At 53.7% G+C, this 16,752-nt stretch overlaps 1 protein-coding gene across 1 annotated transcript; it reads right to left on the bottom strand.

Moving 5' to 3' along the window:
• Window positions 1–1,033: 1,033 nt before the first annotated feature.
• Window positions 1,034–8,734, bottom strand: LOC130484566 (zinc finger protein 282-like). Its single transcript, XM_056857615.1, has 6 exons — window positions 8,335–8,734; window positions 6,399–6,525; window positions 5,451–5,570; window positions 3,575–3,685; window positions 2,304–2,423; window positions 1,034–1,753 (listed from the first exon to the last, which is right to left on the bottom strand). The coding sequence occupies exons 1-6, from the start codon at window positions 8,701–8,703 to the stop codon at window positions 1,035–1,037; spliced, it is 1,566 nt and encodes a 521-aa protein (XP_056713593.1). The 5' UTR covers window positions 8,704–8,734; the 3' UTR covers window position 1,034.
• Window positions 8,735–16,752: the final 8,018 nt, after the last annotated feature.

The following is a 16,752-nucleotide window of genomic DNA, read 5'->3' on the forward strand; positions in this document are numbered from 1 at the left end:
TAAGGCCCCAGACACATTCCAGAATGAATCACCGAAAAACGCACCCTGCGCAACAGAATTTTTCCTTTTGTCGATCTTTTATTTCCTTTGCACCCTGCATACAAAACTACACCTTGAAATACTTTTTTTTTTTCCGTTCAAACAGAGCCGGACTGCATCTTCATGAGCTTAAAAAGAATGTTAAAATAATCGCTGTGACATGGAAGGAAGGCGAGGGCAAAGAAGAATAAATATATTTGCAAGAAGTGGGGGACTGCGAGGTGCAGAGGAGGAAAAAGAGCAGAAGGTGCGTGCGGCCAGAGCCTTCAGAGGCCAGGAATGGAGGAGGCGCGGCGGGATGAGGAAGCCGAAGGCCAATGCAGACAGGAGCCCCCTGGAGTGTGAGGACAGTGGCTCGACCCACTCCCCCAGGGCAGGCGGGAGATGGCCTCGCTTGAGTGCGCAGTAGCCAAAAGAACAGCCGCTTTGAACCATTCCGCCCCAACGCTATCAAGGTACATCCTGCTAAAATCATGATCGGTCCTTTAAAAAACATCAAGAAACGGATCGGACTGCAAACGCAGGGCCGGCGGGTTTGGAATTTGGTTTCTGAGCCTTCCGGGCACACGCTGCCCCCATGTTTTCAACCCTTCCACGAAGGCAACCAACTCTTAAGTCAAATAGCGAGATTCTCAAATGTTCATCCCGAGTTTGGTGACTTCTCCACTCCCCTGCGGGTCTGTTGATTTGTTTGCCTAGAGGGCTGTGGCCGGGGGGGGGGGGGCAACACGCTCTCAGCCCCCCATGGCAGTATCTATTTGGTACAGTGGGACAGGCCTCCCTGCCTTGGCAGCGCCCTCCTTGACTTTCCACCCAAGTCCTGGCCTCGTGAAACGCCCCCTTCCGCATCCAGCAGTCTTTATGGTGGCTTCCCCCCAACGTCGGGGCCGGTTTGGAGCGCTGGGCTCAGCCAGGGAAGGGGAGCAACAGAGAGAACAGAGACAGGAAACCCTCGGGCAAAGCTAGAGCCCTTCCTTTCCCGATGTCCCGCGGCGTTAAGGGAGCGGGTCTCCCGCCAAAGGGGGCAGGAGCCGCTGGGCGGGGCCCCCGGCCTCTGCGCTGTGAGTCCTCAAGTGGTCCTTGAGGGACTCCTTGTAGCGGAAGCTGCGCCCGCACTCGGCGCACTGGTAGGGCCGCTCCCCCGTGTGGATCCTCTGGTGCTTGAGCAGGTTCTGCTTGCGGATGAAGCGCTTGCCGCAGACGGGGCACTGGAAGGGACGCTCTCCCGTGTGGAGGCGCTGGTGGTTCTGCAGGTGCTCCTTGCGGCTGTAGCATTTGCCGCACTCTTCACACTTGTAGGGGCGCTCGCCGCGGTGGGTCATCTGGTGGCGCACCAGCCCTGAGTGGCAGTTGAAGCTCTTGCGGCACTCGGCGCACTCGTAGGGCCGCTCCTGGCTGTGGTGGCTCCTCTGGTGCACCTTCAGGCTCTTCTTCACCCCGAACATCTTCCCGCACTCGCTGCAGCCGTGTGGCCTCTCGGCGGGGCCCTGGGGCGCAAAGATGCTCTGCAGCTCACTCTCTAATTCGAGGGATTTACCCGGCCGACTCCGGGCCGGGCTCAGGGGCTGCGGGACCTGGCCGCACGGGCCCACGTAGGCTTCCGCTGGAGCAGTGGCTGCCGGCGGTTCCCCCTGGAACACAGGCTCCCCAGGCCTGACTGGCTCCGCTGGACCCTGGCGTGGTTCCTCTGCTTTGACCGCCATCCCATCACCGGCTGGAAGAGAGACAGGAAACAGGCCTTTAGGAAGAACTTTCTAACAGTCAGAGCGGTTCCTCAGTGGAACGGTCTTCCTCGGGAGGTGGTGGGCTCTCCTTCCCTGGAGGTTTTTAAGCAGAGGCTAGATGGCCCTCTGCCAGCAATGCTGATTCTGTGACCTTAGGCAGATCACGAGAGGGAGGGCACCTTGGCCATCTTCCGGGCATGGTGCAGGGGGTCACTGGGGGTGTGGGGGGGAGGTAGTTGTGAATTTCCTGCATTGTGCAGGGGGTTGGACTAGATGACCCTGGTGGTCCCCTCCAACTCTATGATTCTATGAAATAATCTATGACTAGAAAACGGCTTTCTTTACAATGGGGAAGCAATGCCTAGGAGTCTCTGTTCTGTACCACCCAATAGATTTTGCGTGTATTTCCGCAGCGCACAGAGGAGAAACCGCCTCAGCCAAAGGGGTGAGCAAATTTCAGAATGAGCGGAGATGCCGCACTCCCACAAAGATTCCTCCTTCATGTCTTTCTGAATCTCACAGGGCTTCAGCTGTACTCACCTGGGCCTGGACCCGTCAGCATGTCCCTCTCTGCCGGTTCCCAGTGGGCCCTGACGCACGGCTCTTCCTCTTGCTTAATCCAGGACAAGAAGTCGTGGGCAGACATGAGCGCCTCAGCACCTGAGGGGGAGAGAACGAGGTGGCCATTTCAGCCAAGGGAAAGAGCCATGGAGTCCATCGACAGGCAGAACCCCACAAGGAGTTCTCCCCTCACAGCAGCAGCTCTCTGGAGTAGCTGGGGGAAAGGATGTCAGCACACCCCATTTGAACAGCAGTGGAAAAATGAAAAAAATTGGGAAGTCACTCCTCAAGAAGTGTAGTCATACAATCACACAGTTGGAAGAGACCACCAGGGTCATCTAGTCCAACCCCCTGCACAATGCAAAAAATTCACAACTACCTCCCCGCCCCCACACCCCTAGTGACCCCTACTCAATGGCCAAGATGCCCTCCCTCTCATCATCTGCCTAAGGTCATAGAATCAGCATTGCTGACAGACGGCCATCTAGCCTCTGCTTAAAAACCTCCAGGGAAGGAGAGCTCACCACCTCCCGAGGAAGCCTGTTCCACCGAGGAACCGCTCTAACTGTTACAAATTTCTTCCTAATGTCTGCACGGAAACTCTTTTGATTTAATTTCAACCCGTTGGTTCTGGTCCGACCTTCTGGGGCAACAGAAAACAACTCGGCACCATCCTCTATAAGTACTTGAAGATGGTTATCATGTCCCCTCTCAGTCTTCCCCTCTCCAGGCTGAACATACCCAGCTCCTTCAACCTTTCCTCAGAGGACTTGGTCTCCAGACCCCTCACCATAGAATCATAGAATAGAATCATAGAATTAGAGTTGGAAGGGACCGCCAGGGTCATCTAGTCCAACCCCCTGCACAATGAAGGAAATTCACAACTGCCTCCCCCACACACACACACCGTGACCAGAAGATGGCCAAGATGCCTTCCCTCTCATCATTTGCCTATCTTTGTTGCCCTCCTCTGGACAAGTTCCAGATTGTCCGCATCCTTCTTAAATTTGGCCAACCCTACTTGGCCAAAATTTCCCACCCAGAAGGGTACAAAAATATTGGAATGTCAAACTTTGTAAAATTCGGCAGAAACACAAAAAATCTTGAAGCCAAATTTTGCAACCAAGGCCACCCCACATACTCCCAGCAGCAGTGCCCGGGCTTTCTAAGCGCACCGGAGTGTTTAAGGTGGCATTCCGGAGAGGACTTTTTTCCCACGAGAGAGAGAGTCCTGTGGTTAGACCAGTCACCTGCACAAGGATCTGTAGGGATGCCTCGCACCTCCGGGAACTGCCCTCCCCCAGCGAAGGGCTCTTCCTGCTTTATCCGGGACAAGATTTCAGGCGTCGACATCAAGGGCTCTGCGGAGGAGAGAGAAGATCAGAGGTGCATTTAGGCACATAGTGTACTTGCTCAGAGCATTCAGCCTTAAACTCACTAGTTCAGCGGTGTCAAGCATAACGCCCGGGGGCCAGATCCGGCCCCTTGAGAGATCTTATATGGCCCACGAGCCAGCTGAGCCAACCCCAACCCCCTTGATCTGGGCTGGCGAGGCATGGCCCGGCCCGACCAAGTGACATTTATGTCATATCCAGCCCTCGTAATAATTGAGTTCAACACCCCTGCACTAGTTCATGCCAAGCTTTGGATTGCTCTCTGCAATACTGAGACAATCATTAGGGCCTACCTCACAGGGTTGCTGTAAGGAATTTTTAAAACACTACATATACAGTGCTCAGTGAAAAGAGCATTATATGCAGCTTGGTAGTCTTTCGGCTCCCTCTGTGTGGTGGGGAGGCCCTGGCTTTTGCATTTGGCCTGTAGGCCTTCTGTGGGCATCTGTCCAATTACATATTTATTTATTTATTTATATTTCTATCCTGCCCTTTCCCTACCATGGTAGGGCTCAGGGCAGCTCACAACCAACATCCATAAAGGTTAACATACAATATAGAAAATAATTAAAATCTAAGATATAGTCTGTGTAACAATGTAAAACTAGACAGTCTAAAATCAGTCTAAAAAGTATAACTGTCTAAAAAAGAAGTCTAAGTCTAAAAAGTCTAGACTGGGAGGGGCCATGGCTCAGTGGTGGAGCCTCTGCTTGGCATGTAGAAGGTCCCAGGTTCAATCCCCGGCATCTCAAGGTAAAGGGACCAGGCAAGTAGGTGATGGGAAAGACCTCTCTACTTGAGACCCTGGAGAGCCACTGCCGGTCTGAGTAGACAATACTGACCTTGATGGACCAAGGGTCTAATTCAGTATAAGCTTCATGTGTGTTTATGTGTTCAAATGGCTCTATTACAATCTCTATGTCAGTAGTGGCAGAATCTTCAGATGGAAGCAGATTACAGATGGAATACATTACAGATGGAACAAAAATGGTGCAGCTGATGATGGGACCGCAGCTGCCCTCAACTAGAGGCCTGGCGGAACAACTATCAGGCCCTGCGGAATTGCAACACGTCCCGCAGGACCCTGGTCTCACTGGACAGAAAGTCCATCTTCAAGGAGTTCAGAGTGTGGTAAATGGTACTCTCCTCCCCATCTTGTTCTCAAAACCACCTTGTGAAGGAGGTTAGGTTGAGAAAACGTGACTGGCCCAAGGTCTGTACTGATATAGGACTGATGTTCTCACGGAAAAGAAGCTCACAGCTGAGCCACGGCTACACCATGAGTTTTTAAACCACTTTGAAACTGATTTCAGTCCTATATCCTCTCACAGAAACCTGAGAACTACAAAACTGATAATGGGCTAAGAATATCTGACAAAGGGAGCCGAGACTCTCAAAAGCTTATACCCCAAAAATCTTGCTGGTCTCTTAGCTGCTCCTGGATTTCAATCTTGCTAAGAATGTATTTATTGATTAATTAAAATGTTTATATCCTGCCTTTCCTGGTGGTTTAAGGGAGCCTATAAATTGAAGGCAATTCCACCCAGGTCCATGCACGCCCACAGCATGAGGGGTCAGGGTGTGTCTGGGCGTGGTGGCACCACGTGAACCCAGGCTCGGGGGGTGGGGAGATCAGGCCTAGGGCACCAAAACTCCTTTGGCTGGCCCAGGTACCCCCACCCTCACCACCAGTCTTCCCGCTGACAACTCTCTCTGCAACAGTTTTGCTCACCGGAGCAAGGATCCGCGGCCACCTCCCGCTCCTTGGAGTTCGGCTGCTCGGGGACGCAGGGCTCCGCGCTCCGTTCGATCCTTGGCTGCACCTCTGGCTTGGAAATGTTGATGTTTGCTCCTGAGGAAGCCGCAGAGAGAAACAACTGAAGGCTGATTCAGGAAGATTCCTTCATATGTCGGCTTTACAGAGGGCTGCTTGCATTGCTAAATTGGCTGTGCTGATATTTTTACTTATTTTTATGCTGTGATTTTTTTTTTATTGCTATTCTCCTTGGATCATCCTGTTGTTTTCAATACACCACCTGAGGAATTATTTACTGTGAGAGCAGCCTCTAGAGATTGTACTAAAATACCCTCCTCTCAGGCCATGCAATTCATGGCTGACGCTTGTGCTGCCACTTCCTGAAATACGGTGAGTGGCACGGCCTCCTTAGGAGTGGCACCTCAGAATTCATAGAAGTCCCTCATTACTGCCTTCTGCTGGGGTTGGTAAAGTTGTTTTTTATTCCTCCAGACCTTTGGCAATTTTATTTTAAAATCTCTGTTTGGCAATTCTATACCAACCCCCCCCCCCCACACTTGGCACATGAATATCTTTTAAAATCTTTTGCTGCCAAACATTTTCTATTTTGTTTTTCTGATTGTTGCTGGCTGTTTTAGGTGAAGATTTTTTTTAAAAAAGTCATTGCTTTTTAAAACTGCTGCGGTTTTCATGACTGGCTTGTTGTTGCTGCTGTTTTATTGATATTTTGGTGAATTTGATGGTTTTTTCTTCTTTGTTAACCACTTAACAAAGAGGATTTGGGTTTTTTTGCTGAGTCATCACATAAATTAAATTAAATTAGCAGAACTGTACAGACCTGAATGTGCAGTTACAAGGTTTACAGAAATACTCTCAGATGCTTTGAACACTCTACCGCATTATGTGAAGATGCTGCTACCGTACCTTGGCTGAGCAAAGATTCATAGTTCTCTTTCACGAGGTTACTGTACAGGTCTTTCTGCCACTCGGCCAAGTTCTTCCATTCTTCAGCAGAGAAATATACAGCGATGTCGACGAAAGTCACCGGCATCTGAGATGGAAAAGCAGCCAGACATATTGTCAATTGGCCTCCGATGTCAGATGGGAGCCCTTCATAACCGAGAAACGCTGAGCTGACATTCAGGGGTCTTATGAGGAAGGAGGGTGGGGGCGCTTTGTACATTCAGGAAAAAAAAATCTCCACCCACTCCAAACACACACAACGTAAGTCCTCCCCCCGGATATTAAGATCACAGGGAGAGGCCCTCTTGACTGACCATCAATCAAAGATGCTCCTTTGGTAGATACACAAGAGAGGGCCATTTCAGTGGCAGCCCCACGATTATGGAACAACCTCCCCAGGGAAGTGCACCTGGCTCACCCCACTTTCAATCTTCAGGAGGCAGCTTTTACTTAAGTTTACTAGCAGTCCTGAATTGTGATTTTAAATTGTGATTTTAAATTGTGATTTTAAATGTTTTTTAATGTACTTCATGTATTTTATCTATTTTGCAAGCCACCTTGAGCTCCGAAAGGAAGAAAGGGGGCTGATAAATGTTTTAAGAAGAAGGAGAAGGACAGTTGGTTTTTACATGCCGACTTTCTCCACCACTTAAGGGAGAATCAAACCGGCTTACAATCGCCTTCCCTTCCCACACCTTGGGAGGTAGGTGGAGCTGAAAGAGGCCAAGGTCATCCAGCTGGCTTTGTGTGGAGGTGTGGGGGAACCAACCTAGTTCACCTGATTAGCCTCCACAGCTCATATGAAGGAGTGGAGAATCAAACCCGATTCTCCAGATCAGAGTCCACCGCTCCAAACCACCGCTCTTAACCACTACACCATGCTGACTTAAATAAACAAATAAATAAAATAAACTCTTTTTTTGGAACAGGTTGTGTAAAGACGCAACACAGTCGATGTGGGCATGCAGCATGACATAAACAAAAAAACCCTCAAGCTGGCCGGACCAGAAGCCCTAGTAGATGGGAACACTCCGGTATGTGAAGTGTATGGACAGGTACCTGGGGAAGCAACAAGAAACACTGAAAGGGTGTCAAAGGAATAGTGTGGTGGTTGTGGCTTCCTAGAGGCACCTGGTTGGCCACTGTGTGAACAGACTGCTGGACTGGATGGGCTTTGGTCTGATCCAGCAGGGCCTTTCTTATGTTCTTATGTTAGGTCTGGGAATCCAGCAAAAAGTTGGTCTCAGGCCTGGCCCAATAATGGAAACACCCATGACAGCAGCTCCAGTGAGCAGGTTTTAGTCCGAAGGGACCTTGCAAAGAGCAACTGGGCCTACTTCTGTGACTGCTCCAGCCTTTGGGCCCGCTGGGATCTCAAAGGATTCCTCCCAGGGGAGGGGCCGTGGCTCAGTGACAGAGCATCTGCTTGGCATGCACAAGATCCCAGGTTCAATCCCCGGCATCTCCAGTTAAAAGGGACTAGGCAAATAGGTGATGTGAAAGACCTCTGCCTGAGACCCTGGAGAGCTGCTGCCAGTCTGAGTAGGCAATTTTGATGGACCAAGGGGTCTGATTCAGTAGAAGGCAACTTCACGTGTTCTCCCCAGTTGCACATTTCGCTAGGATCTCCCTTGCCTACTTACTGTGCAGAGCCATTTATTTATTTTATTGGATTTCTGACTCACCCTCCCCGGCACAACCGGGCTCAGGGCCAAGTTCTGCTGCGCTCCACTCCCCAAGGAGATTTCCTTTCTCTCAGCTGGCCTTTGCCTGCTTTGACTGTCTCACTCCCCCTCCCTCAAGCCAGGCACAGTTAAGGGTTGATGCTAGAGATGGCATGGGTTCGATGCTTTCCACCGACCCCAAGATGCCATGTCTCCCTTCTCCTTATGGTTACCTTGGGGATTTCCCCCTTGGAGCCCGGGGGTAGTCTCAGGACCCAGAAGTTCCGGTTCTTGAGCAGGTTCTCCATGTTCTCCAGCCTCCTCTGGAGCATCCCGTACTCCTGGATCAGGGTCCCCAGGACGGCCCACTTGCTCTCCAGCTGGTTCCCAAACTCCATGGCCGTCTTCTCACAGTCCAGCAGTTTCTTCTCGGCCGTCCCGGACCGGCCCTCCAGGCTGAGCAGCCGGGTGGCCAGCAAGTCGATCTTCCTCTCCATGGCTTGCACGGTGGCCACCACGCTCCAGAGGGAGGCCTCCGCCGTGTGGAGCTGGGCTTCCCGCATGTGGCTCAGCTCGGGGACGAGTGGGGGCTGGAGAGGCATCAGATGCTGGGCCTCCACGTTCCATTCCTGGATCTGGATCAGGGGATGGGAGGGGGAGAAATGTCAGGACGAGAGGAAGAGAAGAGTTGGTTTTTATGCCCCGCTTTTACCTTTACCTCTACCTTTAAGGGGTCTTAAACTGGCTTACAAGGAGGGACAGGCAGCATGGTATAGCCCGATCTCGTCAGATCTCAGAAGCAGGGTCAGCCCTGATTAGTACTTGGATGGGAGACCACCAAGGAACACCAGGGTTGCTATGCAGAGGAAGGCAATGGCAAACCACCTCAGTTAGTCTCTTGCCTTGAAAACCCTACTGGGTTGCCATAAGTTGGCTGTGACTTAATGGTACTTCACACACACACACACTGCGGCTTACAATCGTCTCCCCTTCCCCACAACAGACACCTTGTGAGGTAGGTGGCACTGGAAGAGTTCGGAGAGAGCTGTGATTGGCCCAAGGTCACTCAGCAAGCTTCATGTGGACGAGCGGGGAATCGAACCCGAGTCCTCCGCTCTTAACCACTACGCCACGCTGGAGCAATGGCCCTCATCCTTAGACCTTAGAGTTGAATTGCCCCTGCTGTGGTCCACCCTCTTGAGAAGGGGATGCAGGTCTCCCACGTCATCACATGAACGGGGAAAAGATGGAACCTTTGCTGCTCATGTGAAGGAGTGGAGAATCGAACCTGGTTCTCCAGATTAGAGTTCGCTGCTCTTAACCACTACACCACGCTGGCTCTCCCCCAGAGCCAGGAGAGCTGGCCAAAGACTCCATCAGCTTCACCAAGACAGAAGCCGCCAATGGATGACCTTGGCTGAACTGCCAGCAAGGAAACTGAGCCCACAGCCTCCGTTAGTAGAGTAGTTCATAAGGAAGGAACCCAGCATCCTTCCACCCTCCTTGGGAAAGGACGAGACAAACAACTTGAGAGATGTGGGTTGGTTTCACATGAACACATGAAGCTGCCTTATACTGCATCAGACCCTGGGTCCATCAAAGTCAGTATTGTCTACTCAGACCGGCAGCAGCTCTCCCGGGTCTCAGGCGGAGGTCTTTCACGTCACCTACTTGCCCAGTACCTTTAGCTGGAGATGCTGAGGATTGAACCTGGGACCTTCTGCATGCCAAGCAGATGCTCTGCCACCGAGCCACGGCCCCTCCCCACTTCATCCCATCAGACAAGAATGACTCCATTTGACTTCGTTGGGTCAGCATCACGGGTAGGCCGTGGCTCAGTGGAAGAGTACCTGCTTTGCGTGTAGGAAGTCCTGGGTTTGATCACCGGCATCTTACACGTCAAGCTGCCTCCTACTCAATCAGACCCTTGGTCCATTGAGGCCAGCCTTGTCTACTCAGACAGGCAGCGGCTCTCCAGGGTCTGAGGCCTTTCCCATCACCTACTGCCTTGTCCTTTCAACTGGAGATGTTGGGGATTGAACCTGGGACCTCCTGCATGCACAGGAGATGCTCGCCCAGTGAGCCAAGGCCCCGCCCAAACAGAATAGGACATGAACACACAGATGAAGCTGCCTTATGCTGAATCAGACCCTCCGTCCATCAGAGTCAGTATTGTCTACCCAGACTGGCAGCAGCTCTTCAGGGTCTCTGGCGCAGAAATGGCTTTCCCATCACCTGGACCTTTTTAACTGGAGATGCCGGGGACTGAACCTGGGCTCTTCAGCATGCCAAATAGATGCTCTACCTCTGAGTCACAGCCCTCCCCGATACATAAGCTGCCTTATACTGAATCAGACCCTTGCTCCACCAAGGTTGGTACTGTCTACTCAGACTGGCAGCAGCCCTCCAGGGCCTCAGGCAGAGAGGTCTTTCACATCACCTTCTTGCCTGGTCCGTTTAACTGGAGATGCCGGGAATTGAACCTGGGAACTTCTACATGCCAAGCAGATCCTTGACCACTGAGCCACAGCCCCTTTCCATAGCTCTCCAGGGCCTCAGACAGAGGTCTTTCACATGACCTACTTGCCTGGTCCCTTTAACTGGAGATGCTGCTGGGGATTGAACCTGGGGCCTTCTGCATGCCAAGCAGGTGCCCTGCCACTGCTTGGCATGCAGAAGCATGCCCACTCAGGCAGAGAGTGGCAGTCCGTATGAAATGGCCGGTCCAAAGGTAGGGATCGTATGGACTTTCAGGATTCATTTATCCTCTTTCAGGGGGTGGGGGCTGTCTGGATCATCCAGGTGGTAAAACAAAAGGTGGCAGAGCCCTTAATGGCCGGCTTCCTGGGTGGGGAGGCTGGAATTGGGAAATCTATTCTAATGCCAGTGACATCTATCCTAATGCCAAGCAGAGGCTCTGCCACTGAGCCAAGGTCCCTCCCAAACAGCACCGGACACATGAAGCTGCCTTCTACTAAATCAGGACATTGGTTCATCGCAGTCAGTGTTGTCCACTCAGACCGGCAGCCGCTCTCCAGGGTCTCCTGCAAAGGACGTTCACGTCATCTCCTGCCCGGTCCTTTTAACTGGAGATGCTGCTGGGGGTTGAACCTGGGGCCTTCTGCGTGCCAAGCAGAGGCTCTGCCACCCAGCCATGGCTCCTCTCCATGGCTCTCCAGGGTCTCAGGCGGAGGTCTTTCACATCACCTACCTGCCTCGTCCCTTTTACTGGAGATGCTGCTGGGGATTGAACCTGGCGCCTTCTGCATGCCAAGCAGATGCTCTGCCATTGAGCCAAAGCCCTTCCCCATGGCTCTCCAGGGTCTCAGGCAGAGGTCTTTCACATCACCTGCCTCGTCCCTTTTACTGGAGACGCTGCTGGGGATTGAACCTGGGGCCTCCTGCGTGCCAAGCAGAGGCTCTGCCACCCAGCCATGCCATCCCCCCACCCCCCAGAACTTCAGATCCACTCTCTGCCTTGAAGCTGGCTTGATGACCTGGGGCTAGCTGCTCTCAGCCGAGCCTACCTCGTAGGGGCGTTGCGAGCCCAAAAGGGAGAACCAGGTCTGCCGGTCCTTAGAATCACAAGGGACCGCCAAGGTCATCTAGTCCAGCCCTTTGCACAATGCAGGAAACTCACAACCCCCTCCCCCCCCCACATTCCAGTGACCCCTACTCCATGCCCAGAGGAAGGGTTGGCTAAAGGGGAACCTGCGGGGGGGCTGGAGGTTGAGGGGCTTCGGAGTGCCCCCCCCCTCCCGTGGGCGCCCATCAGCCATGCGGAGACCCCCCCCCCATCCCCCATAGTGTGGGGCCTCCTGCAGCAGGCCCGCCCCGCCGGGGGGAGAGGAGCCAAGGGGGAGCCGGGCGCGGGGGGGGGGAGGAAAGAGTTGCGCCCCCCACCCTCTTTGCACCGCGGCCCCCCCGTGCAATCGCCCAGCCCCCCCCCGCAAGCCCCCTTTGCAAAGGAGCGGCCGAGGCAGCCCGCGCGCGAGAGGCGGGGGTCCAGCCCCCCCCCTGCAAGAAGGCGCGCCCCCCCCCGAGCCCCTCGACGCGCCCCCCAACCGCCCAACCCAGACCCTCATTTTTTTGGGGGGGGGTGCATGCATGCGAGGCCTCCGCTCCTCGCCCCTCCCTCCCCCTCCGGGGTCCAACTTCTCCCAGTTCTGCCCCCCCCCGGCCCACCCGCGCTCAGCACCCCCCCCTGCAACAAGGAGACCCCCCCCTTGCAGCCCCCACTCACCTGGGCAGGGGCCCATTCAGCCATGGCGGCCGGGGGGAGGGAGGCGGGGGCGATGCCGGGGGTGGGCGGGCGCGGGGGGGCTCCGGGGGGGCTCCGGGGGGGGGTCCTCGGCGCGGCGGCTGCAGCGATTTGGCGGAGAAAAGCCCAGCGGAAAACAGGGAGCCCCGCGGCGGGGGCTGGGCGGGGAGGCGCGCCCCCTGCAGGGCCCGCGAGGCACCGCACGCCCGCACGACCCCCGCCCCCCGCCCACGTCAGGCTTCTGGGGAGGGGGCGGCAGGGGAGGCGACCCGGCCAGCTTCCCTCTGCGCCCAAGCCCCTTTGCAAAGGCGCGCGCCGGGGGCGGGGGGCGGGGGTCGGGCCCCCCCCCCGGGGGCACTTGGAGACCCCCGGGATTGCGCGGCAACAGGCAGGGTCAAGGCTGCTGCAGGCAAAGTCTGGCTGGTGGGCTTCCGGGAGGCCCCTGGTGGGCCGCTGGGGGGACAGACTGCTGGCCTGGGGGGACCTCCTGGGTCTGGTCCAGCAGGGCTTTTCTTAGGTTCTCCCCAGGATCAGAGGAGCAGGCCTGTTATCTTAGGTGCCCTGGGACACAGGCAGGATGGTGCTGCAGCCGTCTTGCTTGTGGGCTTCCTAGAGGCCCCTGGTTGGCCACGGTGTGAACAGACTGCTGGACTTGGTGGGCCTGGGTCTGATCCAGCAGGGCCTTTCTTATGTTCTTATGGATACTAGTCATGATGCATACCTGTTCTCTCCAGCATCAGAGGAGCATGCCTATTATATTAGGTGCTGTTGAACACAGGCATGATAATGCTGCTGCAGTTGCCTTGTTTGGGGGCTTCCTAGAGGCCCCTGGTTGGCCACTGTGTGAACAGACTGCTGGACTTGATGGGCCTGGGTCTGATCCAGCAGGGCCTTTCTTGTGTTCTTATGATCTTAGTCATGATGCATACCTATTCTGTCCAGGATCAGAGGAGCATGCCTATTATATTAGTTGCTGTGGAGCACAGGCAGGATGCTGCTGCTGCAGTTGTCTTGTTTGGGGGCCTCCTGGAGGCACCTGGTTGGCCACCACGTGAACAGAGTGCTGGGCTGGATGGGCCTGGGTCTGATCCAGCAGGGCTTTTCTTATGTTCTTATGGATACTGGTCATGATGCATATCTGTTCTCTCCAGGACCAGAGGAGCATGCCGAATATATGAAGTACTTTGGAACAGAGGCAGGATGCTGCTGCTGCAGGCGTCTTGTTTGGGGGCTTCCTAGAGGCCCCTGGTGGGTCACTGTGCGAACACACTGCTGGACTGGATGGGCCTGGGTCTGATCCAGCAGGGCCTTTCTTATGTTCCTATGGAGGATGGGTCTATCCACGACTACTAGTCCAAATGGATACTAGTCATGATGCATACCTATTCTCTCCAGTATCCAAGGAGCATGCCTATTATAACAAGTGCTGTAGAACACAGGCTGGATAAATGCTGCTGCAGCCGTCTTGTTTGGGGGGCTTCCTGGAGGCCCCTGGTTGGCCACTGTGGACTTGATGGGCCTTGGTCTGATCCAGCAGGGCCTTTCTTATGTTCTTATGGATACTGGTCATGATGCATACCTGTTCTCTCCAGGACCAGAGGAGCATGCCGAATATATGAAGTGCTTTGGAACACAGGCAGGATAAATGCTGCTGCAGCCATCTTGTTTGGGGGCTTCCTGGAGGCCCCTGGTTGGCCACTGGGTAACCAGACTGCTGGACTGGATGGGCCTCCTGGGTCTGATCCGGCAGGGCCGTTCCTTATGTTCTTAACACAGCCTGATCCAGCAGGGCTTTCCTTAGGTTCCTAAGGAGGATGGGTCTATCCATGACTACTAGTCCAAATGGATATTACCGTAGTCATGATGCATACCTATTCTCTCCAGTATCCAAGGAGCGTGCCTATTATATTAGGTGCTGTGGAACGCAGGCAGGATGCTACTGCTGCAGTTGTCTTGTTTGGGGGCTTCCTAGAGGCACCTGGTTGGCCACTGTGCGAACAGACTGCTGGACTTGATGGACCTAAGTCTGAGCCAGTAGGACCTTTCTTATGTTCTTATGGATACTAGTAATGATGCACACCTATTCTCTCCAGTATCAAGAGGAGTATCCCTATCATATTAGGTGCTGTAAAGGAACACAGGCAGGATAAATGCTGCTGCAGCCGTCTTGTTTGTGGGCTTCCTAGAGGCCCCTGGTCGGCCACTGTGTGAACAGACTGCTGGGCTGGATGGGCCTGGGTCTGATCCAGCAGGGCCGTTTCTTATGTTCTTATTGAGGACAAGTCTATCCATGGCTACTAGGCAAAATGGATACTAGTCATGATGCAGACCTATTCACTCCAGTATCAAAGGAATATGTCCATTATATTAGGTGCTTTGGACCACAAGACAGGATAAATGCTGCTGCAGTCGTCTTGCTTGTGGGCTTCCTGGAGGCACCTGGGGGGACAGACTGCTGGACTGGATGGGCCTTGGTTTGACCCAGCAGGGCCTTTCTTATGAGCTTGCCTATTAGGTACTGTGGTGCTGCTGCAGTCATCTTCTTTGTGGGCTTCCTGGAGGCCCCTGGTTGGCCCCTGGGTGAACAGACTGCTGGACTGGATGGACTTTGGTCTGATCCAGCAGGGCTTTCCTTATGTTCTTATTACAGACATTGGCTCCCCTGGAGGGCAGTCTTCGTGGCGTTGCCCAAAGCCCCTCCCCTCCCAACACCTGCACCCCCCAATCTGCACCCTCAAGTCTCTAGGAATTTCCCAACCCCAGAGCTGGCAACCCTAACGCCAGTGCTGGGGAGGCAATAAAAAGGACGGGTTGTAGCCCTTTGGGGACCGTCTGGAAGGCCCTTATGAACCATGAGTCTGATACAGCGTGACTGCCATAATGTTCAGAACCTCAGACAAGCCCTGCTGGATCCATCCAGTCCAGCATCCCGCCTCACACAGTGGCCAACCAGTTCCTCTGGAGGTCCAACAACAGGGCAGAGAGGCCAAGGCCTTCCTCTGATGTTGCCTCCTGGCACTGGGAGTCAGAGGTTGACTGCCCCTGAATGTGGAGGTTCCCATTAGTCACCATGGCTCGTAGCCACTGATAGGCCTCTCCGCCATGAATCTGTCTAATTCCCTTTTAAAGCCATCTATGCCTGTGGCCATCACTACATCCTCTGGCAGCGTATTCCACATGTTCTTAAGGGCACGTTTACATGCTAGGTATTTAAATGTTTAAAAACACATTCCCATTAAAGCACGTGGCCACAATAAAACTGCCAGTCTCCAAGGGGCCACAAGACTCCCAGTGGTTTAAGCACACAAGCATCTCATGAGCACATGTAAGCCACCGCTTTCTCATTTGCTGTGGAACAAGCATGTGTACACAGCCATCATACCTGCTGTGAAAGATGCGGCACCATCTGGAACGCATGAGCCCTGACTTAACTGGTATTCTGGTTGGGGCAAAAGAGCTGACCTGTGGGATTATGCTGATGCGTAACATCTTGTTCAACCTGGGCTGCTACACTGGAGGCGTGCTGTGACGCTCTTTTGCCTGGGAAGGGGGGGCAGCCCAATCTATTTATTTATAGTCCGCCTTTCACCCTGGACTCAAGGCTGATTATGCAGGGGGAGTCTTTACAATGAACAAAATGCTGAGTCGCCAGCCAGTTCCCCTGGCGGTCCAACAACAGGGCAAGGAGCTCAGGCCTTCCCCTGATAAGAGCATCAGAAGAGCCCTGCTGGATCAGACCAGAGAGGGGCCACCAAGTCCAGCATCCCATCCCACACGGTGGCCAGCCAGTCCCTCTGGAGGCCTTCAACAGGGCGTTGAGTCTGAGGCTCTCCCCTGATGTTGACTACTAGGACTGGGATTCAGAGACTGAGTGTCTCTGAACATGGAGGTTCTATTTAATCACTGTGAGTGGTAGCTGCTAATTGACCTCTCTTCCATGAATCTGTCTAATCCCACTTTCTATGCCTGTGGGCATTGCTACATCCTCTGCCAGTGAATTCCACATTTTAATAATTCATTGAGTAAAGAAGCATTTTCCTTTGGCCGTTCTGAATCTACTGCCCATCAAATTCTTTGGATGCCCTTGAGTTCTAGCATTTTGGGAGAGGGAGAAAAAGTTCTCTTTGTCGGCTCTCTTCACCTCATGCATAATTTTATAAACCACTATCATGTCCCCCCTTAGTCATCTCTTTTCTAAACTGACAAATCCAGACTCTTCAGCCTTTCCTCATAGGGAAGGTGCTCCAACCCCTGAATTATCTGTTCTGCCCTTTCCAGCTCTGGGGTTGGGAAATACCAGGAGATTTTGGGGGTGGAGCCTGAGGATGGTGGGGTTTGGGGAGGGGAAGGACCTCAGCAGGGCACAATGCCATAGCGCCCACCCACCAAA

Source organism: Euleptes europaea, chromosome 11 (assembly GCF_029931775.1).
Source record: "Euleptes europaea isolate rEulEur1 chromosome 11, rEulEur1.hap1, whole genome shotgun sequence".
In the NCBI taxonomy this organism is placed as follows: Eukaryota; Metazoa; Chordata; class Lepidosauria; order Squamata; family Sphaerodactylidae; genus Euleptes; species Euleptes europaea.